Here is a 26,795-nt window from a genome sequence, read left to right as displayed (position 1 = left end):
TATGGCTCAACTAGTTTAGTATATAATAGTTACATTGCACACAGGCCACTTAGTTTGTGTTATTGAGATGTGTATAAAACAACTTTTATTTTCAACCGAGTCAGTGTCTTACCTCTTATCAGCTTGGTAGACCTGCCTGTTTAAAAATGTTGACAAAATACTGGTTGAAAGAATGGCTGTATAGGCCTCATTAATCTAATGTATTGACATAATGAAATTGCAGAGATATTAATAAATGGATACTGGCCAATTTTCTGAATTTCTCAGGACCACATTAAAATGTCCGTGGGCATTCCAAGCGTGAAATTGTTACCATGATGAACCATTTAACTGTAATGTCACAAATGCATTTTTTTTAAATGGACAGGGCTTCCTCGAAAAAAAAAAAGATTTTGTACCTCTAACGGATTTTACCTGTATAAATAAATAAAACTTTTTTTTTTAAAGAAGAAAAAAAAGCATCCCAAACTCATATTCTCTCCCAATACCACCAGGTGAAAAAACAGTAAGAATATTGTTCTTCAGTCCATGTTTATTCATTAATTTACAGTAGGATTACAAACACGTCTTCAGCCTTAATTCATTCTTACACAATAGACAAATGTGAATTATTAAGTGAAATGCATATCGTTGCCGTCGTCGGGCAGAAAAACCTTGTATCTCCATATTTAAACGTATGTTTTTTTGTTTGTTTTTTCAATAACATTTATGCCTTACTACTTCATCATACAAGAGTGACACACACACACAACAAGGCAGATCTACAAGCTGTGAGCTTGTAGATCTGCTGCTTGCACTGTTTTTTGAACAATTTGAAAGTGAAAGTGCTTAAAGGTATGACGGGTTTTTACAAATATCTAACCAATGAAAAGTATTAACAAGCGCTTGTGATGAAATAATAACTACATTGGAGCCATTGGAACGCAGGTTCTTTTCCACTCCCCATTTCCCTGAAAGGTGAGGGTTTTGAACATACAAGGTTTCCTCCTGACACTTGATTAAAATCGTCGCTGTCGGGGCGAAAACCTCTCATCTCCATATTCTAACTTTTTGTGTTTTTTCATACATTAACGCCCTACTTGATCATACTACGGCGTCACACGAAAGCATCAAAAGCAGCAGATCTACAAGCTTGAAATGCGGCGCGAAGCGACGCGTTTCGAGCTTGTAGATCTGCTGCTTTTGCTATTTTTGAATTTGAATCCTGAATAGTGACAGTTTTGGATGCAAGCCCTGTTTTCCTTCCGGGCCACGCCCCCCTTCGCCCCTAGTCGGGCGATAATTTACGATTCTGTGCCTATCGGTACATAACTCGGACGGGGCTGAGTAGGCTCAAGCGACCTTGGCAACGTTCGGCATGGCACTTAGCACGCTCGGTGGTGCCTCTCGTGGCTCAAGTTCGCTTGAGACTGCGCCCCCTCCGTCGCGGTCCAAAACTATACTTTAATCGGTGAAAGAAAAAGTAGTCCGCGGTTGCTTGAAAAAGTCATGTCTTAAGCGGGAGTCGAGCCCGGGAGGTGTGTGTTGTTGGGAGTTTAATGATTAACGAGGCACTGCGAGCCACTGAGGCCAGTGCTGAAATCGGGTATTCGGGCTGTTATTAGAATCTGATAACGCACACCGTTCCCCAACTCTTCTAATGTAGAGCGAAAGAAGCCCCGCGCCCTGTAGGGCCCCTACGGTCAGGTAGGATAAGCTGGTGCGCGTCCCTACGGTCAGGTAGGATAAGCTGGTGCGCGTTTTGGACCTACAGTATGAGGTTTCCACCCCGACAGTGACAAATTTGTTCTGTTCCTGAGCCATGGCCACTGATTCCTATCACAACCCCCCACTCACCTTCTACTATAGCTATTTGTACACTGTAAGAATCCTTACTGTTGGTTTAATTCAGAGAATCTCTGAGTTAAATGAATGTGTATTGTGTGTGATGATGTACATGATGTATGGGAGAGAGAGCTAGAGAGAGAGAGAGAGAGAGAGAGAGAGAGAGCGAGAGAGAGAGAGAGCGAGAGAGAGAGAGAGAGAGAGCGAGAGAGAGAGAGAGAGAGAGAGAGAGAGAGAGAGAGTTTATGTACAGTAGTCCGCGAGCTTAATTGTGTTTGCAGTGTTTAGCACGATAAAATCCATTGTTAAAATCGACCCGAAAGGGTCCTTCAATCTTTTGTTTCTCTCTCCGTTTGTGTGTGTGTGTGTGTGTGTGTGTGTGTGTGTGTGTGTGTGTGTGTGTGTGTGTGTGTGTGTGTGTGTGTGTGTGTGTGTGTGTGTGTGCGCGCGCGTCACTCAGGCCTGTGTGTGAGGTTAGTTCTGATAGCTAGTGTGGTGTCGATCCAGTGGTTGGGGTTCTCGATCATGGAGTTCCAGACGGCCACCTCCTGCTCCGTGGAGTCCATCCAGCTGACGTCCTGCCCGTAGCTCTGACCTGCAAGCACACGCACACGCACCATGCACACACACATTTAAAGGGATAGTTCACCCCCAAAATGTATTTTTCAATCAATTAGTCACCCCATGGAGACTTGAATTCATGGATATCTGTTTTTGTCACATTCCTAAGCCAATAATTTCATGACCGGCAGCGGTTCCAGTAGGAGACACAAAGAGACACAAAGAGAGACACAAAGAGAGCTTGTAGATCAACAACTTCTGGTGACTTCATACGGTACAGAATGATGCTGTGCTTTCACAATTTCACACAATGAATAAAATCATCTGTGGTCATTTAAAAATAGGCCCAAATGGACCCATAACTATCAGTTTAATTTAACCTGAGTTAAAATTAACCCAGAAGTGTCTTAAATACTAATTTGGGGAAAGTGTGTGTGCGTGTGTGTGTGTGTGTGTGTGTGTGTGTGTGTGTGTGTGTGTGTGTGTGTGTGTGTGTGTGTGTGTGTGTGTGTGTGTGTGTGTGTGTGTGTGTGTGTGTGTGTGTGTGTGTGCGCGCGCGCGTGCTTTGGTGTACTACGAATACCGAAAATAGACGTGACTACAGGGTTAATGTGGTTAACAGTGAGCATTTAACTGTGCAGTACACACACTGCTTAACACAGAGGAAGTACAGGATATTGTACAATGTACTGTATGTAGACATCAGCACAACATGATGTGAAAGTTATGTTCCCACAAAATCATTTCCTGTTTGTTATTCTTGTGTACTATTAACCTAATACTAACAACTTGTGTAGTACAGGTTTTTTTCTTCTGTACTGCACAATGAGCATAGATGCATATTAATTGTCCATTGTGTGACCTGTAGTGTAGGTGTTAAGTGACGTGCGCGTGACGTCTTTAAAATAGCGTCCCACCAGCCACCAGCATCACTAACCAAATCACCAATACACAACACTGGTGATTATGTTATTTGTTATCATGCTTTGCATGTCATGACTTTACACGTCATGGCCTTTGGTGCCCACTAGAGGGAGTGAAACACCAGGTTTGGGCAGTGTGAGGACCAAAAAAACTCAACACTGTTCTGGTCCTCTTGAAGGAAAAGGGACATTTTCATGGCCAAGGAAGTTGTTTAGAGCTAAGGTTCCAATTAGAGAAAGATTCAGGTTGGGGTCAGGGTTAGCATTAGGCATTTAGGGGTTTGAGGATAGGTTTAGGGATATGGTTAAAAACAACGGGCCCGGCCCGCTGGTGGGTGTCAAAATATTTTGTTCCAGTGACCCCCTAGAAGCAAAGATTTGAGTTGCAAATATTCGCTTTAAAAATTTTTATAAATATATATAAAATGTCACGATTTTTCAAAATACAAGTTCATACCGTGGCACTCGGTGCCGCGCTATGAGCTTGTATATCTGCTATTTTTGAATAGCCAAAGTATAAAATAATGACTACGGCTAAAATCTAAAATGACAAAGATACGTTCCCGAATTGAATGGGATAATACATGCACCCACACACACATAAGAGAGAGCATGCAGTAGTAAGACTGGGTACAATTACAATAACGATATGCTTTGTACAGATTTCTGTAATCTGATTTCAGATTACAGTTTCTAATGTTAATCACCCTGTAGCTCAGCCACTTTGGAGCTGCTTTTAGCCTTTAGACGTGTTGGCCAGCGGTCATTAACACCTGAACAGACACACACCTAAGCCTTCCCGTCGGACGCTACATTATCACCTGAACAGGCTACTGAAGTGAACATTCTTGCTAGCTCCAGCCCTTCCTCCTGCGTTTCAGAAACGCTAGCTTGTATTTTTTCGTATATCAAATTTTCTCAGAGGGCATACTACGTGTATATAGGGCATAGCAGTGGCGGACATTTTCTGGTTCCATCGTTCCAGACCCCATTAATTTTTCCCATAGAGATTTCCAAAAATATTTATATCAATTATTTTAAGCCATGGTGAATCATGACCATAAAACGTTTGATTCTGTGAAGAAGAAAAAAATGGAAAACCGCAAAACAAAGGGTATTTATTAAATATAGTATATCATATAATGACTTTTTTTTTCTTCACAGAATCTAATATTTTATGGTCATGAATCACCAGGATCCTGGATGGCTTGATTCTAGGCTTAAATTAATTTATATAAATATTTTTGGAAATCCCTATGGGAAAAATGAATGGGGTCTGGAACGATGGAACCAGAAAATGGCCGCCACTGCTATGCCCTATATAGCCTATATTCATAGAACACACTACAGCCCCCCCCCCCCCCCCCCCTCACCCCCCACCCTCCTCACCTGTCCCGGGGCTGAGGCGCATCCCTCCCAGGCAGTGCGTCTTCAGGCCCTCGCGGTGCCACACGGTCAGCTCGGCGCAGGCCTCTCCCAGGTCGCCGCTCTGGAAGCCGTCGTACACCATGGTGTGGTTGTAGGTGGGGCTGATGGAGCGCTTCACCATCCGCGTCTTCTGGCCGCTCTGGCGGCTGGCGTCCGGCAGGATGTAGCTGGAGGAGGAGGAGAAAAACAGTGGGGTTAAAGCCTTTTTTTAAAAACTTTGTTGTATGACGCACGCAAGACTATAATCGTCTCTGTCGGGTGGAAACCTCCAAATCAGTCCAAATGTGTTACTTTTCATGATTCAAATTCAAAAACGGCAAAAGTAGCAGATATACAAGCTCTAAACGCGGCGCGAAGCGACGCGTTTAGAGCTTGTAGATCTGCTACTTTTGCCGCTACTTTTGCCATTGTATATGAGCTTGTATATCTGCAACTATTGCTGTTTTTGTGTGAAGCTGTAGTATGATCAACTAGGGCAACACAAAAAGTTAAAAATATGGAGATCAGAGCTGCGCGACAGCAACGAGATGCATAAAGGTCTATGTTCAATGGGGCCTATTTTCGCCAGTGCGTTTTACCCATTATCCCTAAACTTCTTTGCCATTTTTCTGCTAGACTTATTTCTGGCTGCGTTTGCCCACTGCCACAGATTTTTCATTGTAAAAAAAAAAAGTACACAGGAGCCGAGATACTCCTTTTTTTTCTTTTTGAAAAATTAAAATTACGTTTTTTACGTCAGTGGCAGTATTGGTAAACGGGAATAATTACGTTTATTACGTCAGTGGCAGTGAATGAGTTCAAAACATTTTCAAATAGTTAAAATAGCCAATCTACAAGCTCACAACGTGTCGATGTGCATCGGCTAGTTGAACTATTTGAAAATGTTTTTAAAAATAGTTTTTTAAAAAATGGCTACATATGTAGGTATGTATGCATATATGTATCTTACTCTACTAATATCAGTAATATTTACCTGTTCTGCTTTTTCTATATTCTATATTCTTCTTCCCTTTCCTGAAAACTACAAATGATGGGAACCTTTATTGAAAACGAATTTCACCCACTTATTCACACCTGTAAACCTGTGATGTTGGAAGTTGATGGCGTCATAAATAGCTCTTCAAGCTCGTAGAACGTGTTGTGAGTTTATTGATCCGCTTTTTGGCACTCGACACCATTGCACAATAACGTATAAATCAAGCCATAATAATACTGCACTCAAGTTATGACAGCCATTAGTATTTGTTTTATCTTATCCATCCATCTTCTCTTTCTTTCAGGCAGTGCTCTGCACTATGTCAAACATTAACTCATTAAGTCCGGGAAAGCATCTGTGTGAGTCATTTTAAGATTTCTCTGGGCTATTCAAAAATAGCAGATATACAAGCTCATAGCACGGCACCGAGTGCCGTGCTATGAGCTTGTAGATCTGCTATTTTGGAAAAATCATGAACATTTTTGCAAATCTTTGAATATAATATATATATATGTTTTAAAGCGAACATTTTTTACTTTGATCCGTGCTTCTGGGGGGGTCCCTGGAACAATATATTTTGAGATGGGGGGTCCGCGGCCAAATACATATCATTTTGGGTGGTCCTTGACATGAAAAAAGTTTGAGAACCACTGATATTATAGCAACATATTTTTTTTTTTTTACTGTTAGGATTTAGAAGACATTTGTAGAATCCCCAGAGAAAAAATCATGATTTTTCTAAAATAGCATATCTACAAGCTCGTGGTGCGGCACTCGGTGCCGCACCACAAGCTTGTAGATCTGCTATTTTTGAATAGCCTCAAGAAATCAAAAAAAAAATGACACAGATCGCTTTCCCCGGTCTTAATGGGTTAAGAAGCGGAATGGGGCTTTAATCAAAACGATTCAACCATGAGTTCACATTATCAGAATGTAATTATGCCCGTTTATCGAACATGTTACATTATTTTTTCCCGACTGAAACTCTCAGAATTCTCTGAACTAAACCCAGTTCCCGTAATATAAAAGCCTGTGTCAGTCACGGGACCTTGAAGAGACGGGAACCTCAAAAAGAAATAACTGCCTCTTCCAGGACAGAATGGAGCCTCCTTTTTCCCGCAAGCGGAGAAGAGAGAAGAAGAGGAGTCATGACACCCGAGTGTTTTCCTCACAAACAAGAAGACGTTTCAAAATGTCAACAGACTGTGTGTGTGTGTGTGTGTGTGTGTGTGTGTGTGTGTTGGGTGGAGGAGGAAGATCTGTAATTAACCCATTCAATCCGGGAACGCATCTTCTACATGATATGTATTTGGCCGTGGACCCCCATCTCAAAATATGTTGTTCCAGGAACCCCCGGAAGCACAGATCGGAGTTAAAAATGCTATTTTTGAATGGAAAACAAATCTTAAAATGACACAGATGTATTCCCGGTCTTAATGGGTTAAAGGAAGCTTAAGCTTTTGCCACATGGTCTCATTTACAGCAGGGGTCCCTCTGTGAAAAGTATGACACGTTTGTGAGCTTTTTTACACATGCTATTCTCGGCGTGGCTTAAAATCGGAGCCACGGCCGGTCCCATGTGGATCCCGAGGATCTACATGATTCGATTTGTATCGACGTGAGAACGATGGCTTCTATTTCAGCGTGATAACTTTCCAGGAAGAGAAAGGCTGTTACTTTCCAATAGCTTGGAATCCCCCCACCGATGACGTCATTGGTAGGCAAGGTTTCTGAACCAATGAGACGCACAGGGAAATGGGGGGCCATTATATTGAGAATTAGTGAGGACCAATTATGTGAAGACTTAAACCATAGTTGACCGGGGTCCCCCAGGGGTCTGTACTTTGTCTCACAACACATCGTCATTTTCCAATTGCCCAGAATAGGGACACTATAGGGTTTAAACTAAGGATGGCACCAATGTGAGGAGCTGCTTTAGATTCTAGCTGAAGAGGGTGGCCTGGTGATAGCAGGATTATCTCTGATCAAAGAAGTGTGGCTGAATTAAGCCCACAACACCATCCATCAAGGTCAGACCAGTGAACCCTCTTGCGCCCCCTACAGCTGATAAATCTTAAGTACTTTGTGATATGACCCACTCGGTTTCATGGCTCAGCACAGGCTTACATTTGAATCTCCAACTCACAATAATCTGCTATTTTCAGTGAAGATATTTGGGGTCAATGAAGTACCTGTATGTTGTCTCTGTCGGGTGGGAACCTCATTACGTCCCCAAAAAATAGCAAAAGCAGCACATCTACTGTACAAGCTCAAAACATGTCACTTCGCGTCACGTTTCGAAGTTTCAAAGTTTCAAAGTTTCAAAGTTTCAAAGTTTCAAAGTTTCAAACAAAGTTTCAAAGTTTCAAAGTTTCGAACTCTGCTACTTTTGATGCTTTTGTGTGAGAGGTTTCTGCCCGACAGCAACAATATACAGTAGGGATTGTACAAATAGAACCAAATGGATGGGTCAATTTCGTAGAATTTTGTACACCCCGGCCTCTGAGTCATATGACCACTGTGCAGACCTCCACACTCGCTCACCCACCTTCTGATAAATGAATCCACCGGTCCTCCTTTGGCGGACAGGAGGCCCTGCGCCTCCCTCAGCCAGATGTGGAGCTCTCCTGTCTGAGGAACACCACCTCCTTCACACACACATGTGTACAACACACACACACACACACACACACACACACACACACACACACACACACACACACACACACACACACACACACAGGACATCAACATTTGATGGCAGTTCTAGAGATGCCATTTTTTGTATCATTCTTTAGCCATTTTAACGCTAACCCTAAAGCCAGAGTTATACCTTAGCAACGCAGTGGTGTCAGGCATAATAACCCCTAAATATAACCTATAATCGTTGCTGTCTGGCAGAAACCTCATATCTCCATATTTAAACTTTTTTGTGTTTTTTGGTAAATTAACGCCCTACTTCATACTACACTAGTATGAAGTAGTATACTACAATACTACAGCGTCACACAAAAGCATCAAAAGTAGCAGATCTACAAGCTCGAAACGCGGCGCGAAGCGACGCGTTTCGAGCTTGTAGATCTGCTACTTTTGATGCTTTTAAATTTGAATCCTGCAGAGTAACAGTTTTGGACATATGAGGTTCACACCCGACAAGAGACGAAATGCCTAATCCCAACCGGAATCCTTTTCATAAATGTATAAGCCTAACTCTTAATTAACAGCCCCCACTGCTCCTGATAGTTTGGCTGGGTAAATGCAGACGGATACATTTCATATACCGAGCGGAAATCGTGACAATGACTTGACGTCATATCGCCCCAAAACCTTAAAAGGCAGTGAGTGTGTTATATAGGCTCAAGCAGCTCGATGCGGTTAACGCGTCTGTATGACGCACGTGCAGTAGTTATGGTGGTGGTGCACTGCATTCACACTCACCCTCCGAGCCCGCTGGGGTGAACTTGATGGAGAGAAAGACGGTCCCACGACTGCTAATGGAGTCTGGGTTCAACTGAACCTGATGGGAAGAAGGAGGTGGGGGGTGGGGACAAGAGAGAGAGGGAGAGAAAGAGAGAGAGAGAGAGAGGGAGAGGTTACTGCGGTGGCATGAGTAAGCAAGACAGCACCGACTCCACAGGGAGAGAGAGAGAGAAAAAGACAAGAAAGGAAAGCAAAGGAAAAAGTGGAGAACACATGGAGGAGGAGGAGACTAAGGTTACATAAAAGCTTAGTTGTAATTCACACAGCGTGCCTCTCCGTCTCTCCCAGACAGAGAGACGGACAGAGCTCACCTCCTAGTACAGCTCGTCTTCCACACGACGTCTGTGTAAACCAAGACAACCAACCGCTACTACCAATACCTGGACGTCCTGTTGAGTGAGCTAGAGCAGTGGTTCTCAACCTTTTCAGGCCGCGACCCCCCCCAAAATAATCATATTTAAACTGGGGACCGCCTAAAATAATCATATTTGATTTGAGGTATTACATTTAGTTTGACTTGGTTCCACAGATAAATATTGTGAAAATAGCCGATCTACAAGCTTACAACGCCTCGCAACACGAGGCGTTGTAAGCTTGTAGATCTGCTATTTTCACAATTTTTGCTTGTCTTTTATTATTTGACAATTTGGCCAATGTTTGACCAGTTTTCTTTTTGTTTCTTTCTTTTTTTTCCGTCCTTTTTTTTTGGGTATTAAAAAGGTCTTAAAAGTCCTTACATTGTCACTTTACTGTCATCTGGGGACGCCCCAAAAATCCCCCTGGGGGTCCCGACCCACAGGTTGAGAACCACTGAGCTAGAGAACATCTGAAACCTACAGGTCGCGTGCATCATGTCTGTACACAAATGTATAGCCTACTCAACAACCTCTTTATTATTAGGTACGCCTCAAGACAAAAAAAAAAGAAGAAAGACACGCCATCTCCGGTTTACGTCCTGTATATGTGTGACGTAGGTGGCCACTATACTAGTGATGCACGGGCCGACCCGTTGCCCGCAGGCCCGCGGGTGGGCAACGGGTCAAGACGGGTCAAGATTTCAGACGTAATTATCGCGGGGCGGGCGGAGCGGGTCAATACACGAAAAAAAAGAAAAGAAAAAGCATTCTCTCCCCTGTTTTATCTCTCTCTCCCTCTCTCATCCTATGCCGTCTCTCTCCTCCTGGGCTGGAATCATGAGCTTGTGTTCAATGTGTTGCTTATTTGATCAATAATGCACAGCTGCCTCTAATGATATCCCCGCTGCAGGTCAACTTTATTTATTTGAATGTCCCTTATGTCTAGGCCACTCGCTGTATCGTTGAATGTTCTCTCGTGTAGCCTACACAATTATAAAGGACAGGAAAAATATGTGAATATAATAATAATAATATAATGGTTCCGTTCGCATCTCTCTCTCTCTCTCTCTCTCTCTGTCTCTAGTAACTAGCAACAAGTTTTCAAATAATTGTAGTGTTAAAAGTACAATATTTGGATCCGAGATGTAGTGGAGTAGAAGTAAACGTATTGGAAAATTGGAAATAAGTAAAGAACAAATGATGTACAGTTCTTAAGTAAATGTACTTGTACTACATTACAAAACAGTCATTTAGCAGACGCTTTTATCCAAAGCGACTTACAATAAGTGCATTCAACATAGGTAGGGAACGAAACTACTAATCACCAGAAGTCTTAAGAGCATTCTCTTCTAAAACAAGCAACTAAGAGCATACCTAGCGCTAAGGTAAACGTGCAATAATATCAGCTACCTACTTTCTACCTACTTTACACCACTGCACCTACCCGTGGTTGCAGGTCGTGCCAGAGGGGCTGTGTGGAGGTCCAGTCCCAGGAGGCCAGGGTCAGCTCCACCTCGCCCAGGAAGACGTTCCTGCCCAGGGCCTCCGCGTGCCACACCGAAACGTTCAGCGTGCGACTCTTCATCTCTGCCTCGCTCATGCTATACTGTAAACACATCACGATGTGTCAATGTAGGAACGGATCATGTTACGTATAAAAAGGTGATTCACAGCGTGATGGCTTAAATGCAGATACCTAATTTCACTGTATGCAAATATACAGTGACAAATACCACAAAGGAGTGTGGACTATATTATTATACACTGTAATAGCCTCACCCTGAGTGTCTGGTCGTAGACTGGGTTTAATGTCTTCTTCCGGACGGACGTTTTCTTTTTACTGTGAGACGACTTGTCTGGCAACAGATAGGTTTTGACATATCTGTAACACACACGGAAATGTGATGTATATTGTCAGCATGAGTTCAATGCCACACTTCTGCAAGTATTTAGAGTAAATCCTTGCAACACAAACACACTTATGCTCAAGTATTCACAGTAAATGCTTGTTACACACACCGACGTATACACAGATGCATTTAAAGGCCCCTGGGGGACTCCGGTTAACGAAGTAAAGGGGTTAAAGACAAGGGGTTAAACGTTCCTCCAAACACACACCGCACACTGACTACAGCTGAGGGTCAGCTGAGTGAGAGCAAATAAATCTCCATACCATACTGGGAAAGAACTGCATTTTCTCACCACAATTAGGACATATGCAGCTTTTTGATATGTACTGTAGGAAACCCCACCAAAATAGGCGATTGACTCCTTTTCCCACTAAAATTTGTCTTGTTTTCGTTTCAAGTGTGTCACGTTCAACACAGATAATAACAAAACTCTCAATAAAAGGATATCAGTCATCGTATCTGTCATGAGGTTCTTTCACTAGAAATGAGTGTTTCATAGAAAAAAGTCATTGTTGTGGCTGCAAGCTCTCTCTCTCTCTCTCTCTCTCTCTCTCTCCCTCCCACTCTTTTATTTTACCTATGGGGCGGAATCTACCAATGCTCTGTCAATGCAAATGCGTGGATTCGAGTGAAAGTTGCGCAAGACCATGAATCCACACAATTGTATTGACAAAGCATTGGAAGATTCCGCCCCATAGGTATACAGTATATAAATAAAAGTGCGGTGTGACTGTGCCCTTACTTTGAATGAATTATTTTTTACTTTGGACTGAAAAGATAATGGTAGGTTGGTAATCTGTACTCGCACACTGTGTGCGTAATTTATTTTTCCAGTTCGCACATTTTGGGGGCAAATGTGAGTGAAATACTGGCACTGCAGAGCAGGGATTCCAAAACGTGTTCATCTCTAGACCCAAAAGAGAAAAGTATCAATTATGCCCCCCCTCTATTTATTTATATTTTTTACAAATCAAACTGCAGACAATCCACAGAATAATTATGTTCAACAGTAATAAGCGGGTGGCTCTTGAAAGTCATTGAATCACACTCCCAGAGTTTAACACTGGTAAATTAACGCTGGAGGGGTCCCTGCATGTGTTCATTTGATGTCTGTTGTACGTGCCTGCAGACAAAACAAACCTCGTAAAATGGTATTTGAGTCAACAAACTGCGTTCTTTCTCCCGACGTGACATCAGTCGTCCCCGGGCATACATGTACAGTCATGAAATAGAACATAGTTGCTCAATCTTTCTTATTTTCACACATAAAACTGCTAGATTAAAACTTTGTGCTTAGAATTTGGTGCTGTTTTTCCATAGTACTGTATGTGTACAGTGATTGACAGCATGCATGAGGTCGATTAGTTGAACACACTGGGTGTTGTCTAGCCTGGCATGGTCAGACTAATATCACTGCGTAGCTATTAGTCAGGAATCTCTGTGTGGAACCTGCATGTCCGAGGGGCAAATTCAAAAAATACTGGGCTCTGATTGGTCTCTCACAACTTCGGAGGGAGAGCAATTAAATCTCTATTGAGAAGGGGCCAGACCTAATCTGCCGAGGGATTTTTTTTTTTTGCAATGGCAGATTGGTCTGGAACCAGGCTTGGTGTTGTCCTGTCACAACGCCCAGCGACCAAAGTGAAGCAGCGATTCAAGCGCCTATTCAAGCTCGAAATATTTTATTTCTGTGGGAACACACAGCTTAACTACAGCCTAGCTCTACAGTACTAGCTCACAACGCGTCCACACGCTGTGAGCTTGTAGATCTGCCATTTTCGGTGCACAACACGCGAGTATAAATCAGACATAACCCTTAAATCTGACCCTTAAGGCATTTGTAGAATCGGCCTTAGGTCTTAATGGGATAAACATAAAACAACTGCCATTTCTCCTCCGAGGAAGACCAGGAAAATGGTCCTCATCTTCTTTGTCAAATTCTACTATACTTGTGGGGACATCTAAGCCCAGTCACAAGCATAGCCATACAAAGCGCAGTGACTCACGGGTCGGAGCGGTTCTTGTGTGCGGGCGCCAGGTCCTCGCAGCGACACACGCGGATCCGTAGCTCCTCCTTGTGCGCGTCGTGGACCAATGAGAACTGGATGCGACCTCTCACTTCCACCGTGCCAAACTCCCCGGAGCTGAACAGACTCATCATGCTGCCACTGAGCTGTGTGCGCACACACACACACACACACACACACACACACACACACACACACACACACACACACACACACACACACACACACACACACACACACACACACACACACACACACACACACACACACACACACACACACACACACACACACACACACAGAGTGCCCAAGGGGCAAATAGATCCTGAGTCATTGTCCTTTGCAGAGTCATCGTACATCAATGGTATGTGAGTGAGCGTACTTGTATTACTGTACTTGTGAGGACCAAATGTCCCCACAAATATAGTAGAATATGAGAAATAGACATTTTTTTATGGTTGAAAAAAAGATTTTTAGAGATACGTTTAGAAGTTAGGTCTAGGGATTAGAGATAGAGATATGCCTGATTTACACTAAGTTGCACGCTGGTGTCGTGCACAGAAAATGGCTGATCTAAAAGCTCACCAACACACATACTGTAGACTGACTAGATTTCAGTTTTAGATTTGAGGTTAGAAATGGGATTTTAATGGCATTCATAAAATCACCATCAATGTCCTCACAAGTACAGTGAAATAAATGAAGAAGTGTGTGTGTGTGTGTGTGTGTGTGTGTGTGTGTGTGTGTGTGTGTGTGTGTGTGTGTGTGTGTGTGTGTGTGTGTGTGTGTGTGTGTGTGTGTGTGTGTGTGTGTGTGTGTGTGTGTGTGTGTGTGTGTGTGTACCATATAACTGGAGTGTAGGCTACCGACAGAGCTGGTTGTTTTCAGGGGAGATGGATCCAGATGTGTCTCACCACTGGAGACAGAGTCAGTGTCTGCATCATGACCGTCAGAGTCTTCCTACACACACACACACACACACACACACACGCACACGCACACACGCACACACACAGTTCTCAGATACATTGGCGAAATCTATCGTGTGGCTACTATGGTTACCTCGATATACGTGTTAGCAGGGGCGCCGGAATGGAATATGACCTGGGGGGACACATCAGACAGGGACACATGATGTTGACCGTGCGCGCGTGTGTTGAAATTAAATAAAAATGATACTTTTCAGGATTCTAATTCAAAAATAGCAAAAAGAAATTCAGGATTCCAATTCAAACATAGCAAAAATAGCAGATCTACAAGCTCAAAACGCGTCGCGCTGCGACGCGTTTTGAGCTTGTAGATCGGCAATTTTTGCTACTTTTGTGTGAATTAGGTCAATGGTACGGCATTAATTTACAAAAAAAGTTAAAATACGGAGATAAGATGAATGCAATGTGGCCCTCTGGAGTGAGTGTGGAAATATAGTGGCCCTCTTCACCATCAAAGTTGCCCACCCCTGATCTAGAACGTGTGCGAGTGTGTGTGTGTGTGTGTGTGTGTGTGTGTGTGTGTGTGCGTGCGTGCGTGCGTGCGTGCGTGCGTGCGTGCGTGCGTGCGTGCGTGCGTGCGTGCGTGCGTGCGTGCGTGCGTGCGTGCGTGCGTGCGTGCGTGCGTGCGTGCGTGCGTGCGTGTGTGTGTGACGCAATCACCTCTGTTTCTCCTCTGTGGCCGTTACTTCTGCTTATACGCTCTGGTGAGAAAAGGAAGGATGAGATTTAGAGGAGGGTGAAACCTTGCCGCAAGCAACTCTTACAGTACATACTATTTTTAATATCTGGGAGCTGCAATACAAACCCTTGACAGCCCATACTGTACATCCAAACAGAAAAGTCTGATGTGATTGTATTAAACAATGTTAAAACTCACCAACATTGCAGCTTGAATTATCCTCATTGTATCTGCCAAGTTTTTGTTTAACCCATTAACCCATTAATCCACCCTGAGGCCGATGAAAAAAAAGTTTTCTAAATTTTAAAAGATACATATATATTCAAAGATTTGCACACATTTTCACGGTTTTACAAAATAGCTCTTAAAATAGGTCTTATTTTTAAAGTGAACATCTGTAACTCAAATATTTGCTTCTGGGGGGGTCCCTGGAACAACATATTTTGAGATGGGGGTCGGCGGCCAAATACATATAATGTTGGAGGTCCTTGACATGAAAAAGTTTGAGAACCACTGACAGCAACATTCAGAAGACATTTTATAGAATCGGTCTGAGGTCTTAATGGGTTAACAGAATCAGATCTGACTTTTCTGCTTGGATGTGTAGGCTGTCAACGGTTGGTATTGCAACTCTAGATTCCAGATATTAAAAATAGGATCTAAGAGTTGCTTGCAGCCAGTGGTGTAAAGTAACTAAGTACATTTACTAAAGTACTGTACCTAAGTACGATTTTGAGGTACTTTTACTTTACTGAAGTATTTCCAATTTTCAGTACTTTTACTTGTACTCCACTACATCTCAGAGGCAAATATTGTACTTTTACTCCACTACAATTATTTGGAAACTTTAGTTACTAGTTACTTTGCAGATATAAATTATGATATTATAAAACATACATTAACCACTTTAGCCCTATTTTATACCTAGGCTATTTGAAAATAGCAGATCTACAAGCTCACAACGCGTCGCATCGCGACGCGTCGAGAGCTTGTCGATCGGCTATTTTCAAACATTTTAGTACTTTTACTTTTGGTACTTTAAGTACATTTTGATACCAATATTTTTGTACTTTGACTCAAGCTAATTTTGAATTCCGGACTTTTACTTGTAACGGAGTACTTCTAAATTGCAGTATTGATACTTTCACTTAAGTAAAACATTTGAGTGCTTTTTCCACCACTGCTTGCAGCTAGGTGAAACCCCAGGATGATCTGCCAGTTTACTTTCAAGTTTTTTTATGAAATATCGGAGACCATTAAGGTTTTATGGAAGATGCTTCTGAACATAATTGCTATAGTTTGACCACTTCAAAAGGTCTATTCTTAAAATAATAACCGAAAATAGCTACAGACGCATTTAGAGCTTGTCGATATTTTTAGCTATTTTCGCTGCGTAACATACTTCCATAGAAGACACGCTGGCTTCTATGGAATCCAAATAACTGATATCAATCGTGACTGAGAACTTTAATATATTGTTTTCTGTACTTGATACTTTTACTCCACAATACATCTAAGAGGAAAAATAAAGTACTTATTTGACAGCTTTAGTTACAAGTTACTTTGTAGATTTGATTGGGATTATTAACACAAAAACATGCATTAGCCACTTAAGCCCTATTTTATAACTTTGGCTACAAGCTCCTCGACATGTTGGAGGCTATCTTTGACAAGAAAAGAGGTGCTTACTGTACACACTCTGGTGAGAGAGGAATGATGAGATTTAATTAAAGGGGGATGAGTTTAGTTTTCCAGTTCAGGTGAAAAGTGAAAACCACAGCAGTAGGTGAGCTTATGGCTGGCTAATAATAAGACTGACCTGGCGTAAGCAACACCAGCTGCAGCTAATCAAAATGAATAATGGGTGTGTTTAGATTAGGCTGACCACTGGCACACCGAGGCCATGGGTATGCCAAAATCTAACACACCTCATTATTAATGTGAGTGGTTGCAGCTGTGTTGCTCACTGGCATGCCATGTTTTTACCCTTCTGACGAGCGATTATTTAATGGTAACTAGATTCTACCAAGCCCCGCCCTGCCTGCCTTTCGATTGACTGAATGCAAAAATGCAAAAACAAAGACAAAGACAGCCCAAAACCCTAATTCTTCAACTGGTCTAGTGGAGGCGTAAATCGCTGAGCATTGGACTGCCGACCCCCAACCCTCCGTGATCGAATCACGCTGCCGGACAGACAGACAGACAGTGTGCTTCATACCTGTGGATGAGGAGTTGCCGTTCACGTCCTTATGAAGCTGGAAGTGAGAGACATTACTGATACAATGAACTATTCCTTCACATGTGAACACACACACACACACACACACACACACACACACACACACACACACACACACACACACACACACACACACACACACACACACACAAACACTTTACAGGTCACAAATGGAAGGCACAGACCTTGGGTAGTGGGCCTTTAGTTCTGGGCGAGGGTTCAGGTGGGAGTCGCTCATGAGCCCTGAAACACCAGATGGATGTAAGAAGATTGGAAATGAGACACACACACACTAGTCTCGCGTAGCCAGACAACTATTCCACAATCTCTGAATGCTATATAGAGTCTGGAACTACAACTCCCAAAATCCGAGAGAGGAAACTGGCACTTCCGTTCACAAAAATATATTTTAAAATATCTTTACATTTTACTTTTTAATTTCGATTTCTGCTAAGCAGCAAGCTACATATACTTAGATGATTTGTATTTATATTAGGATAAATTTGCGCGACTGTAAAGTATAATATAATAATTATTCTACTATGGATTGCAGTAAAAATCCTCAATATACCAACCAAGCCCTATAATAGCCAATCTACACTTTATCTCTTGTAGATCTGCTATTTTCACTACTTTTGTGTGACACTCTTATATAATGAAAAATGTGGAGACACATGGTTTCTGTCCGAGAGCAACGGTTTCTACGCTGTCAGAGACGTCACTGACCCCGCTGTTGTCGTGTCGTCCTCCTCCTCTAGCCTGGTGGACTCCGGCTCAGGAGAGAGGCTGTCACCAGGGGGCGCTCTGACCGCGGCCTCCTCCGTCTGTCCGTTGAACAGTTGATTCAGAGGTACGTCTGTATAGGGACACATCACAGTACAGTACAGTCATCATGTGCAGCAGGGCTCCTCCATGTGTCCTGTTGTGTCTGTCCATGGACAAAGACATGGACAAGGCAAGGCTTGTCCACGTCTGTGGCATGTCTTGTGAGCTTGCTTGTAGATCTGCTATTTTCGAAACCCGATTTTATAACTTTGACTTTGGCACTCTAAGTTTGTTTGGATGCCAATACTTTACATTTAAGTCAAATTCAAATCAAAGCGCTCGGTTGGCGCAGTGGTAACGTCCCTGCCCACCACCGCGGAGGTCATGGGTTAAAATCCACCGTGGTGCATCTGGCTTTGTCGAGCGTCTATGCGAACACAATTGGCCCGTGTTCGGGGGAGGGAAGCCGGACGGGGAGGGTGATAATCGTCACTGCACATACTCCTACGGGCTGGGGGGGGGGGGGGGAGTGTTGGGCGGGAGGAGTAGGAACGAAGGCTCTACGTCCTCCTGGTGGGGGCTCCTCACTGGTAGGTGAGTCAGTGGGATACAACAGCAGTGACAACACAGAGATGCGTGTGGGGAGGAATTAATTGGCATCACGACTAAATTGGGGAGAAAAAAAGAGCACCGACAGGACTTTTTACTTGTAATGGCGCGGTCACACCGCACTTTTATTTTGACCTAAGGGGCGGAATATGCCAATGCTTTTTCAATGAGAATCGCGTGGATTGATGGTCTTTTGCACATCTTTCCGCGCGTCGCGCACACCTCGCGTTTATTTGAAGCAGATAAATTGCTCGAGACAGATCATGCTACTTTTCCCCCCCTCTGTCCAATCGTGTGAGTCGAAGGTGGCTACGGGGAGGGTCCTGAAAGTGAGTGACATGGTGGGTCACTGGTTACTGGGACAGAATGCGCTGCCAGCTACTCCGTTTTTTTAGAATGCGCTGGGCCGCTGGCTGCAAAAAAAAAACTGTCTACTGCGCACAACCCGAGTTTAACAGCGGGCAACCATATTTTGGTGTGACCGTGCCCTCACACCTAACAGAGTATTTCTGTATTGAGGAAATCGACAAAGAGGGAAGGATCAAAGTCGAGAAAGACAGAGAGAGAATACTTCTTGCACCGCTGGCATGGTACGGTTACCAAGGTAACAGCCTTAAAACTGGAATATCACTATGACAACAGCCAAGTGCGAGTGCCCCCCTCCCCCCCCGTGCCTCATAGAAACTACAGTAGGATACCAGGTTAACAATGCACTAGCAGTAGCATCTGTCTAAATAACATACATTCTTAACACAAGAAACAAAAAAACAGTGACCAAGATACGCCTGCATGTGTGGCACACACACACAGTAGCCATATCTTGGTTCTCAGTCTCTCTAGGCTGACCTTTGCCCTTGGTCCTGGTGCTGCGGCGGCGCATGGAGGCCTGCACCAGGTCGACGGCCTGCCTGCGATGCCGCTTGCTGCGCTCCTCGCTGAACCACGCCCCCGACAGAGAGCGCAGACGCATCGGGTCCTTCTCACTCTGCTCCAGTTCACTGCAGGGGTGCACGCACGCGCACACACACACAAGCAAGCACACACACACATGTTTAAAGGTACAGTAAGTGACATTGTTTTTTTAACCCCATGCAATCCGTGTCATTTTAGATTTCTTTGGCTATTCAAAACATAGTAGATATACAAGCTCATAGCGCGGCGCCGAGTGCCGCACTATGAGCTTGTAGATCTGCATTTTTGCTAGTCTTTGAATATATGTTTTAAAGCGAACATTTGTAACCCAAATCTTTGCTTCTGGGGATTCTACAAATGTCTTCTAAATCCTAACATTTTTCTGGAAAAAAACATATGTTCCTATATATAAGTGGTGCTCAAACTTTTTCATGTCAAGGACCCCCACAATGATATGTATTTGGCCGCGGACCCTCATCTGAAAATATTTTGCCCTAGAAGCAAAGATTTGAGTTACAACTGTTCACATTAAAAAAATATATATATATATTCAAATTGCACAAATGTTCATGTTTTTAAAAAAAAATAGCAGGTCTACAAGCTCATAGCACAGCACTTATACGTATATATCTGCTATTTTTGAATAGCCCAAAGAAATCTAAAACATGACACAGATGCGTTCCAGGTCTGAATGGGTTAAAATAAGTGTTAAATAGCTCTGTATTCTCATAGTAATCATTGCTATATCAACCCCTGTTTGTTTTGCATTAGGCTACGGACCCCCCCCCAGTTACCAGTCATTTAACTGCGGACCCCCTGGAACCCCCTCAAAGAGCAATATTTGCCTCTGAGATGTTGTGGGGTGGAAGTAAAAGTATCGTAAATTGGAGATACTCAAGTAAAGCACAAATACCTCAAAATTGTACTTACTTGAGTACATGTACTTTGTTACTTTCCACCACTGATTGGAAGTGGAACACTATGAAATTGAAGCTGATAAATGGGTGTAGTGATAATAGCCCTCACACTGTCTTATAGCCTATATTTGATGGTGGGAAGCAAGTAGATTTTTAGCACATAATATACTGTGATAAGTTCAATGCTAAAGACAAGAAGAAATAGGCCAGAGACAATGACTGACATGTAACACAGGCCGACAGCCAGAGCAGAACCACACCCATGACATGGAGAACCTGTGTACACCTAAACGTACAAGCTGAAACCTGCTGTGACAGCCAGGTGCCCATAACACCCAGTATGAGGCGGATGTGATTAATCCATTAAGACTGGGAAAGCATCTGTGTCATTTTAAGATTCATTTGGCTATTCAAAAATAGCCTATCTACTAGCTCACTAGCTCCCCCCCCCCCCCCCTCCATCTCAAAATGTTTGTTCCCCCCCCAAGTAGCAAAGATTTGAGTTACAAATGTTCGCTTTCAATTCAAAGATTTGCACAAATTTGATGATTTGATGACATTGAAGATGTTTAAAAAATAGCCTAAGGAATCTAAAATGACACAGATGTGTTCCCGGAATGAATTGCCATGCTGTCTGATCTATTATACAATAATATATGGGATTATTGAAATCATTTATTATCAGATTTGGTCTCATTGCAATCAGTGGTATCGTATGTGTTTACACACACAACAATTTTAAATTGAAGGGGGGACATTTTCTTAACCACTTATATACCATAATTCACAATAAAATAATAAACAGCAATACACTATAGAAACAATACCCAACACATAAAACAAGCTAGCTACCCTTAAGAGCCAGCTAGTTAAGGGTAGACTAGAAACAACGAACCGTAGGCGGATTATGAAACAATGGGCCCCTGGCACAAACTTGCCATATCACATAAAGATTTGGCGGACCCCCTGTAGTAACTCTGAGGACCCCTAGGAGTCCCGGACCCCCTGTTGAAGACCCTGGTCAAGAGGACAAAGGGCAGGTGCTCTAGCACCACCTAGAGTCTATCTGTGCACGTCCCTGCACACGCATATAGGCTACACAGAACACCAACACCATATTATTAACACACCAGCATCTCAGCAATATTTTACAGATAACAATATTAACAATGCCGTTTTGCATTTGCTTTTTGCCCCTCTAATGTCCTATAGATAAACTGTCTGGATAAACAAGCACTTAAAAGGCATTATGATGGTTTCTTACTTATGATTCATGACATCTACAAAGTCAAGGATTAGGATATTCCTTCAGTTTTCAGTAGGAGCCTTGGGGCTCAGTTATTGACATACTGTATTCTGCATATCTTGTCAAAGGGCTCACTGTAGTCTTTCAAAATTATTAATAACAGCGACAATACATGCAAAGGCTCATGGCTAGATCTCGGGGGGCCCCCTGAGCTCTTGGGCCCCTGGGCCTGGGCCAAGTAGCGGTACTCCAACCCTGGATCGGACAGTCTACTTACGTATCATGTATGTATACAGTATATGTATTTAAGTCAGTCTTACCAGAAGTAGGGATAAAATAGATCCCCACCAGGCAGCCACCAGCCATAACAATTAATGATCAGCCTAACCCCCTAGCAAATCCAAACCTGCACACACACACACACACACACACACACACACACACACACACACACACACACACACACACACACACACACACACACACACACACACACACACACACACACACACACACACACACACACACCAAACACAATAAAAGGTCCATTCATTGTTTTTGCTTAACACCAGACATATGGAATGTTCATACTTCCTCAGAACCACATGACTGTAACCGTATTAACGTATATAGTCTGTGTGGGTGTTGCTGATTAGCATTGCTGAATGGATCAGGTGGGGGGGGGGGGGGCGAGGGATAAACGTTGACCTCTCACCTGACTCGGCCCTTGTCGCGCTGGCGGAGCTCCTCGTCGCGCGTCAACACCGCCAAGATGGAGGCCTGCTCCTCCTCCGTCAGGTGGTTCAGGTCCAGGACGTCCTCCCCCTCTCCCTCCATCCCTGACACGCACGCACACACACACACACACACACACACACAATTTTATTAAAGTGTCAAATCACAACAAGTTGTCTCCAGACACTTTACATGTAGAGCAGAGACCCGACAGTCCCACCCTGAGCAAGCAATTTTGTTTGCACACACACACACACACACACACACACACACACACACACACACACACACACACACACACACACACACACACACACACACACACACACACACACACACACACACACACACACACACACACACACACACACACACACAGGAATAAGAAGCAGAAGCAGAAGAACGCGGTTCCTATGGTGCAACCTTGTTACGTTTGATATTTTAGTGTATACTATATGCTCAATATTGTTACTGTACTGAGGCTGCACATTTTACACGTGCTTAATGAAGACACATAATTGAGTTACTTTCTGTTCTGGTTTCATCTACTCTTATATAATATAGCATATGGTCTCTGTCGGGTGGAAACCTCATACAGTATGTTACTTTTCAGGATTCAAATTCAAAAATAGCAAATATAGCAGATCTACAAGCTCGAAACGCGGCGCGAAGCTTGCGGATCTGCTACTTTTGATGCTTTTGTGTGACACTGTAGTGTGATCAAGTCGGACATTAATTTACGAAAGAACACAAAAAGTTAGAATATGTAGATAAGAGGGTTCTGCCTGACAACAATATTCATTTGAAATGTTCATACTGTATTTGTATGATAAAAAAAATGACATGATTTTATGTCAAAGACTTCTGGTGCACGTCAGCTACTTTATCACCAACAGTCCTCCTGTCACAGAACAGTGTACTAAACTGTAATATGATAAAATATGAATTACATTCAACAATTTTACATACAAATTGAAAGCCCTACATTAGCATTTACTGGATAGCTTAGTACTGTAGGTAAATCAGGGCATATGTGCTAAAAGAGGAAGCTGTGTGTGTGTGTGTGTGTGTGTGTGTGTGTGTGTGTGTGTGTGTGTGTGTGTGTGTGTGTGTGTGTGTGTGTGTGTGTGTGTGTGTGTGTGTGTGTGTGTGTGTGTGTGTGTGTGTGTGTGTGTGTGTGTGTGTGTGTGTCTTACGCGCATGTGTGCACGCATATTATGAACAAAATAAACAAAAGCAAACAACAAATCACAGTTAACATTTCCCCCAAATAGCTTAACTGTATCAACAGTATTTAGTTATAGTTGGTCCTTTCAATGTAAGAACCAGCAAAGCATAAAATAGGAAGTGTGTATCTCTTTGTTGCATATTGTGTGTATGTTACCAGAGGAGGTTCTGGACTATTTATGAAATGAACTCAGTCCACATCATCTGCCAGGAGTCTGAAAATGTATTTTGGCGGGCCGTGATGGCGTCATAATGCCTTATTTTACACTTGGTTGCATGCTGAAAATAGCTGAGCACAACACCAGAGCGCAACCAAACATAAAATGACTTGTCTTTTAGTTCTACTGGATCTCTTCTCCACTCGTCCCTCCCTAACATTTTAGTCTAGTTTTTTTTTGACAAAATTGTCAATATATTTAGTCTTAGTTTTAGTCATCGTAGCTTAGGTTTTTATTTAGTTTTCGTCAGTGAAAAAAGGTAGTCGACGAACATTTTTCGTCATAGTTTTAGTGGACGAAATCAACACTGGTCAGCTCCTCTTCCGGTTCAGCGCTAGAGGTGGTACTTGACTAAAGCCTCTAACCCAGCCTCTAACCCAGCATCCCTCTTCTGAGGTGAACTTTACCCAAAAATTGCAGATCTACAAGCTCACAACGCCTCGCAGCGCGAGGCGTTGTGAGCTTGTAGATTGGCTATTTTTGGCAAAGAGGTATACAGTAGGTGCAGAAGGAAAAAAAGAGCAGACCATTTAAACAAACTAATTATAATCTGAAACGCAATTTTACACAATATAGAGGGGGTCCCTGCTTCATCTCTTTCTCAGCCAGGGGGTCCTTGGTCTGAAACCGTTGAAGACCCCTGCTCTAATTAGAGGTTTAAATGTAAGACTCAGGCCCAGGAAGCCCCATGAGAGAACAACTGTATTGTTAAAAAAAAAAAATCAATTCAAGAGTTTTTAGCCAAAGTATTAAAATAGAATTGAAATGGTTTAACTGTTCTTCATTTTGCTGCATGGGGAGAGACATGGGGGTCCCCTCCCTGGCCTGGACCCCACTTTGAGAACCACTGGTGTTGTGTAGAGCATTGGTTCTCAAAGTGGGGTCCGGGGACCCCCAGGGGTCCTTGGGGGGGTTCCAGGGGGTACCCAGCAAAATGTGTTAATATAGCATCACAATAGTTTTAACCACTTTAACCTACTTTAACATACTTTGGCTATTCAAAAATAGCAGATCTACAAGCTCATAGCGCGGCACCGAGTGCCGCGCTATGAGCTTGTAGATCTGCTATTTTTGAAAAACTGTGAAAATGTGTGCAAACCTTTGAATATATATATATATATATATTTTTAAACAAACATTTGTTACTCAAAACTTTGCTTCTGGGGGTCCCTGGAACAAAATATTTGAGATGGGGGTCCGCGGCCAAATACACATCATTTTTGGGGGTCCTTGACATGAAAAAGTTTGGGAACCACTAGTGTGGAGGATGTGACCACACCTGGCTGCAGGGGGCCCACAGCAGTGCCGATTACAGTGTTCTATTTCACAACATAGCCTACTGTATATTGTTATGATTAAATGTCACTTCCATCACTGTAGTGGACAGGTGAAGATAACATGTTCAAAGTGGTAAATATTTGGCCGCGGACCCCCATCTGAAGATGTTTTGTGCCAGGGACCCCCAGATTAGAAGATTTGTGTTTATAAAAATATATAAAATTATTCAACACTTTCAAGATTTTTCAAAAAATATTCAAAAATAGCAGATGTACAAGCTAGCTCGCAGCGTGGAACGAAGTAACGCACTGTGAGCTTGTATATCTGCTATTTTTGAATAGCCAACGTATAAATTGATGGAGTGGTTGAAATGATTGTGATGCTGTATTAACACTTTTAGCTGGGGACCCCCTTTGCTGGGGGGGGGGGGGGCTTGTCCACTTGCCCACTTTCAGAACCAATAATCTAAGGCAAACCAAATGTTGTTTCTACAAACATCTCCAATTTGTCAATAAAATATTCTCCCCAAAGTGTTTTAGATTGTGTGGCCCAGTTTTGGTCATTTTAAGTTGCCATTCATTACAAGATGTCAAAAGTGTATTTTCTATGTTTTGGTTTAAAAACAAAATACAAAATAGGCTACCTGTGACAAATGTTGTATGTCTACATTCTTTGGTGTTGTGTTTTGAATTTGATACAATTGTTTTGTGTGTGTGTGTGTGTGTGTGTGTGTGTGTGTGTGTGTGTGTGTGTGTGTGTGTGTGTGTGTGTGTGTGTGTGTGTGTGTGTGTAGCGCATGCGCCCAAAATGTGTCTCGACAAGCGGTTGTTAGTGAGGCGTGTTTATCAAACAGGATCTGAACGCAACTCTCTCTCACACACACACACACACACACACACACACACACACACACACAGTTCACAAACTCAGCACACTTGCACCACAACACAAGAAGAAGGATTATTGTTAAACACGTTGTTGTTCTGTCCACACACAGGTGTCTAGTCAGTGGTGGAAGAAGTACTCAGATATTTTAAGTAAAAGTATCAATACCACAAAAATATAAAAATATAAGTAAAAGGCCTGTGTTCAAAATGTTACTTGAGTAAAAGTACAAAAGTATTGGTATCAACATATACTTAAAGTACAAAAAGTAAAAGTACTTCAGTACTTTCCACCACTGTGTCTGGTAGACTCCCTTGGTAAATAGGACAGTCAACTGCAGCGCACGCGCACGCACACACACTCACACCGCGAGAGACAGGACACCTGTTACCTTGCTCTCCCTCTCTCTCTCTCTCTCTCTCTAAAATGTAAAGTCACATTCAGAAGAAAAGGACAATAATACTAGGCCTACCTTATTGTTGCGTCACGGCGCTTGGAGCCACATCTATGTATGAAGTTATACTATGTTTGTATTGAAGCATTCATACATACATACATTCATAAGTAAGTAAGGTTCTCTAGCAGTGACAGAGTGCTTGGGCTGAAGTTTG

The 26,795-nt window shown here is 42.8% G+C and overlaps 1 protein-coding gene and 2 long non-coding RNA genes across 3 annotated transcripts; 1 reads left to right on the top strand and 2 right to left on the bottom strand.

Annotated features, from left to right (window-relative positions):
• Positions 1 to 514: 514 nt before the first annotated feature.
• LOC311062155 lies at positions 515 to 1,856 on the bottom strand. Its single transcript, XR_014602470.1, has 2 exons — positions 1,748 to 1,856; positions 515 to 1,709 (listed from the first exon to the last, which is right to left on the bottom strand). It is a non-coding gene; the product is annotated as an uncharacterized lncRNA (long non-coding RNA).
• Positions 1,565 to 2,154, top strand: LOC311062154. Its single transcript, XR_014602469.1, has 3 exons — positions 1,565 to 1,686; positions 1,720 to 1,941; positions 2,029 to 2,154. It is a non-coding gene; the product is annotated as an uncharacterized lncRNA (long non-coding RNA).
• Positions 1,950 to 26,795, bottom strand: LOC311062153 (synaptotagmin-like protein 1). Its single transcript, XM_084080988.1, has 15 exons — positions 26,657 to 26,795; positions 22,557 to 22,680; positions 19,613 to 19,764; positions 18,119 to 18,248; positions 17,578 to 17,635; positions 17,372 to 17,408; positions 15,135 to 15,175; positions 14,329 to 14,445; positions 13,465 to 13,631; positions 11,328 to 11,430; positions 10,993 to 11,154; positions 9,151 to 9,229; positions 8,261 to 8,360; positions 4,698 to 4,903; positions 1,950 to 2,419 (listed from the first exon to the last, which is right to left on the bottom strand). The coding sequence occupies exons 2-15, from the start codon at positions 22,676 to 22,678 to the stop codon at positions 2,277 to 2,279; spliced, it is 1,617 nt and encodes a 538-aa protein (XP_083937114.1). The 5' UTR covers positions 22,679 to 22,680; positions 26,657 to 26,795; the 3' UTR covers positions 1,950 to 2,276.

This window comes from Gymnoscopelus microlampas (assembly GCF_963454915.1).
Source record: "Gymnoscopelus microlampas genome assembly, chromosome: 15".
NCBI classification, from domain to species: Eukaryota; Metazoa; Chordata; class Actinopteri; order Myctophiformes; family Myctophidae; genus Gymnoscopelus; species Gymnoscopelus microlampas.
The sequence above is the reverse complement of the archived record's forward strand: the minus strand, read 5'-3'. Positions and strand labels throughout refer to the sequence as shown.

What these genes read in the sequence shown, in the direction of transcription:
- LOC311062153 (XM_084080988.1), bottom strand. Translation starts at nt 22,678, where the DNA reads ATGGAGGGAGAGGGGGAGGACGTCCTGGACCTGAACCACCTGACGGAG. An exon ending in CACCAGGACCAAGGGCAAAG is followed by an intron (nt 18,249 to 19,612) that starts GTCAGCCTAGAG and finishes GTCCCTATACAG; the next exon opens with ACGTACCTCTGAATCAACTG. An exon ending in GCCTACACTCCAGTTATATG is followed by an intron (nt 13,632 to 14,328) that starts GTACACACACAC and finishes GTGCGCACACAG; the next exon opens with CTCAGTGGCAGCATGATGAG.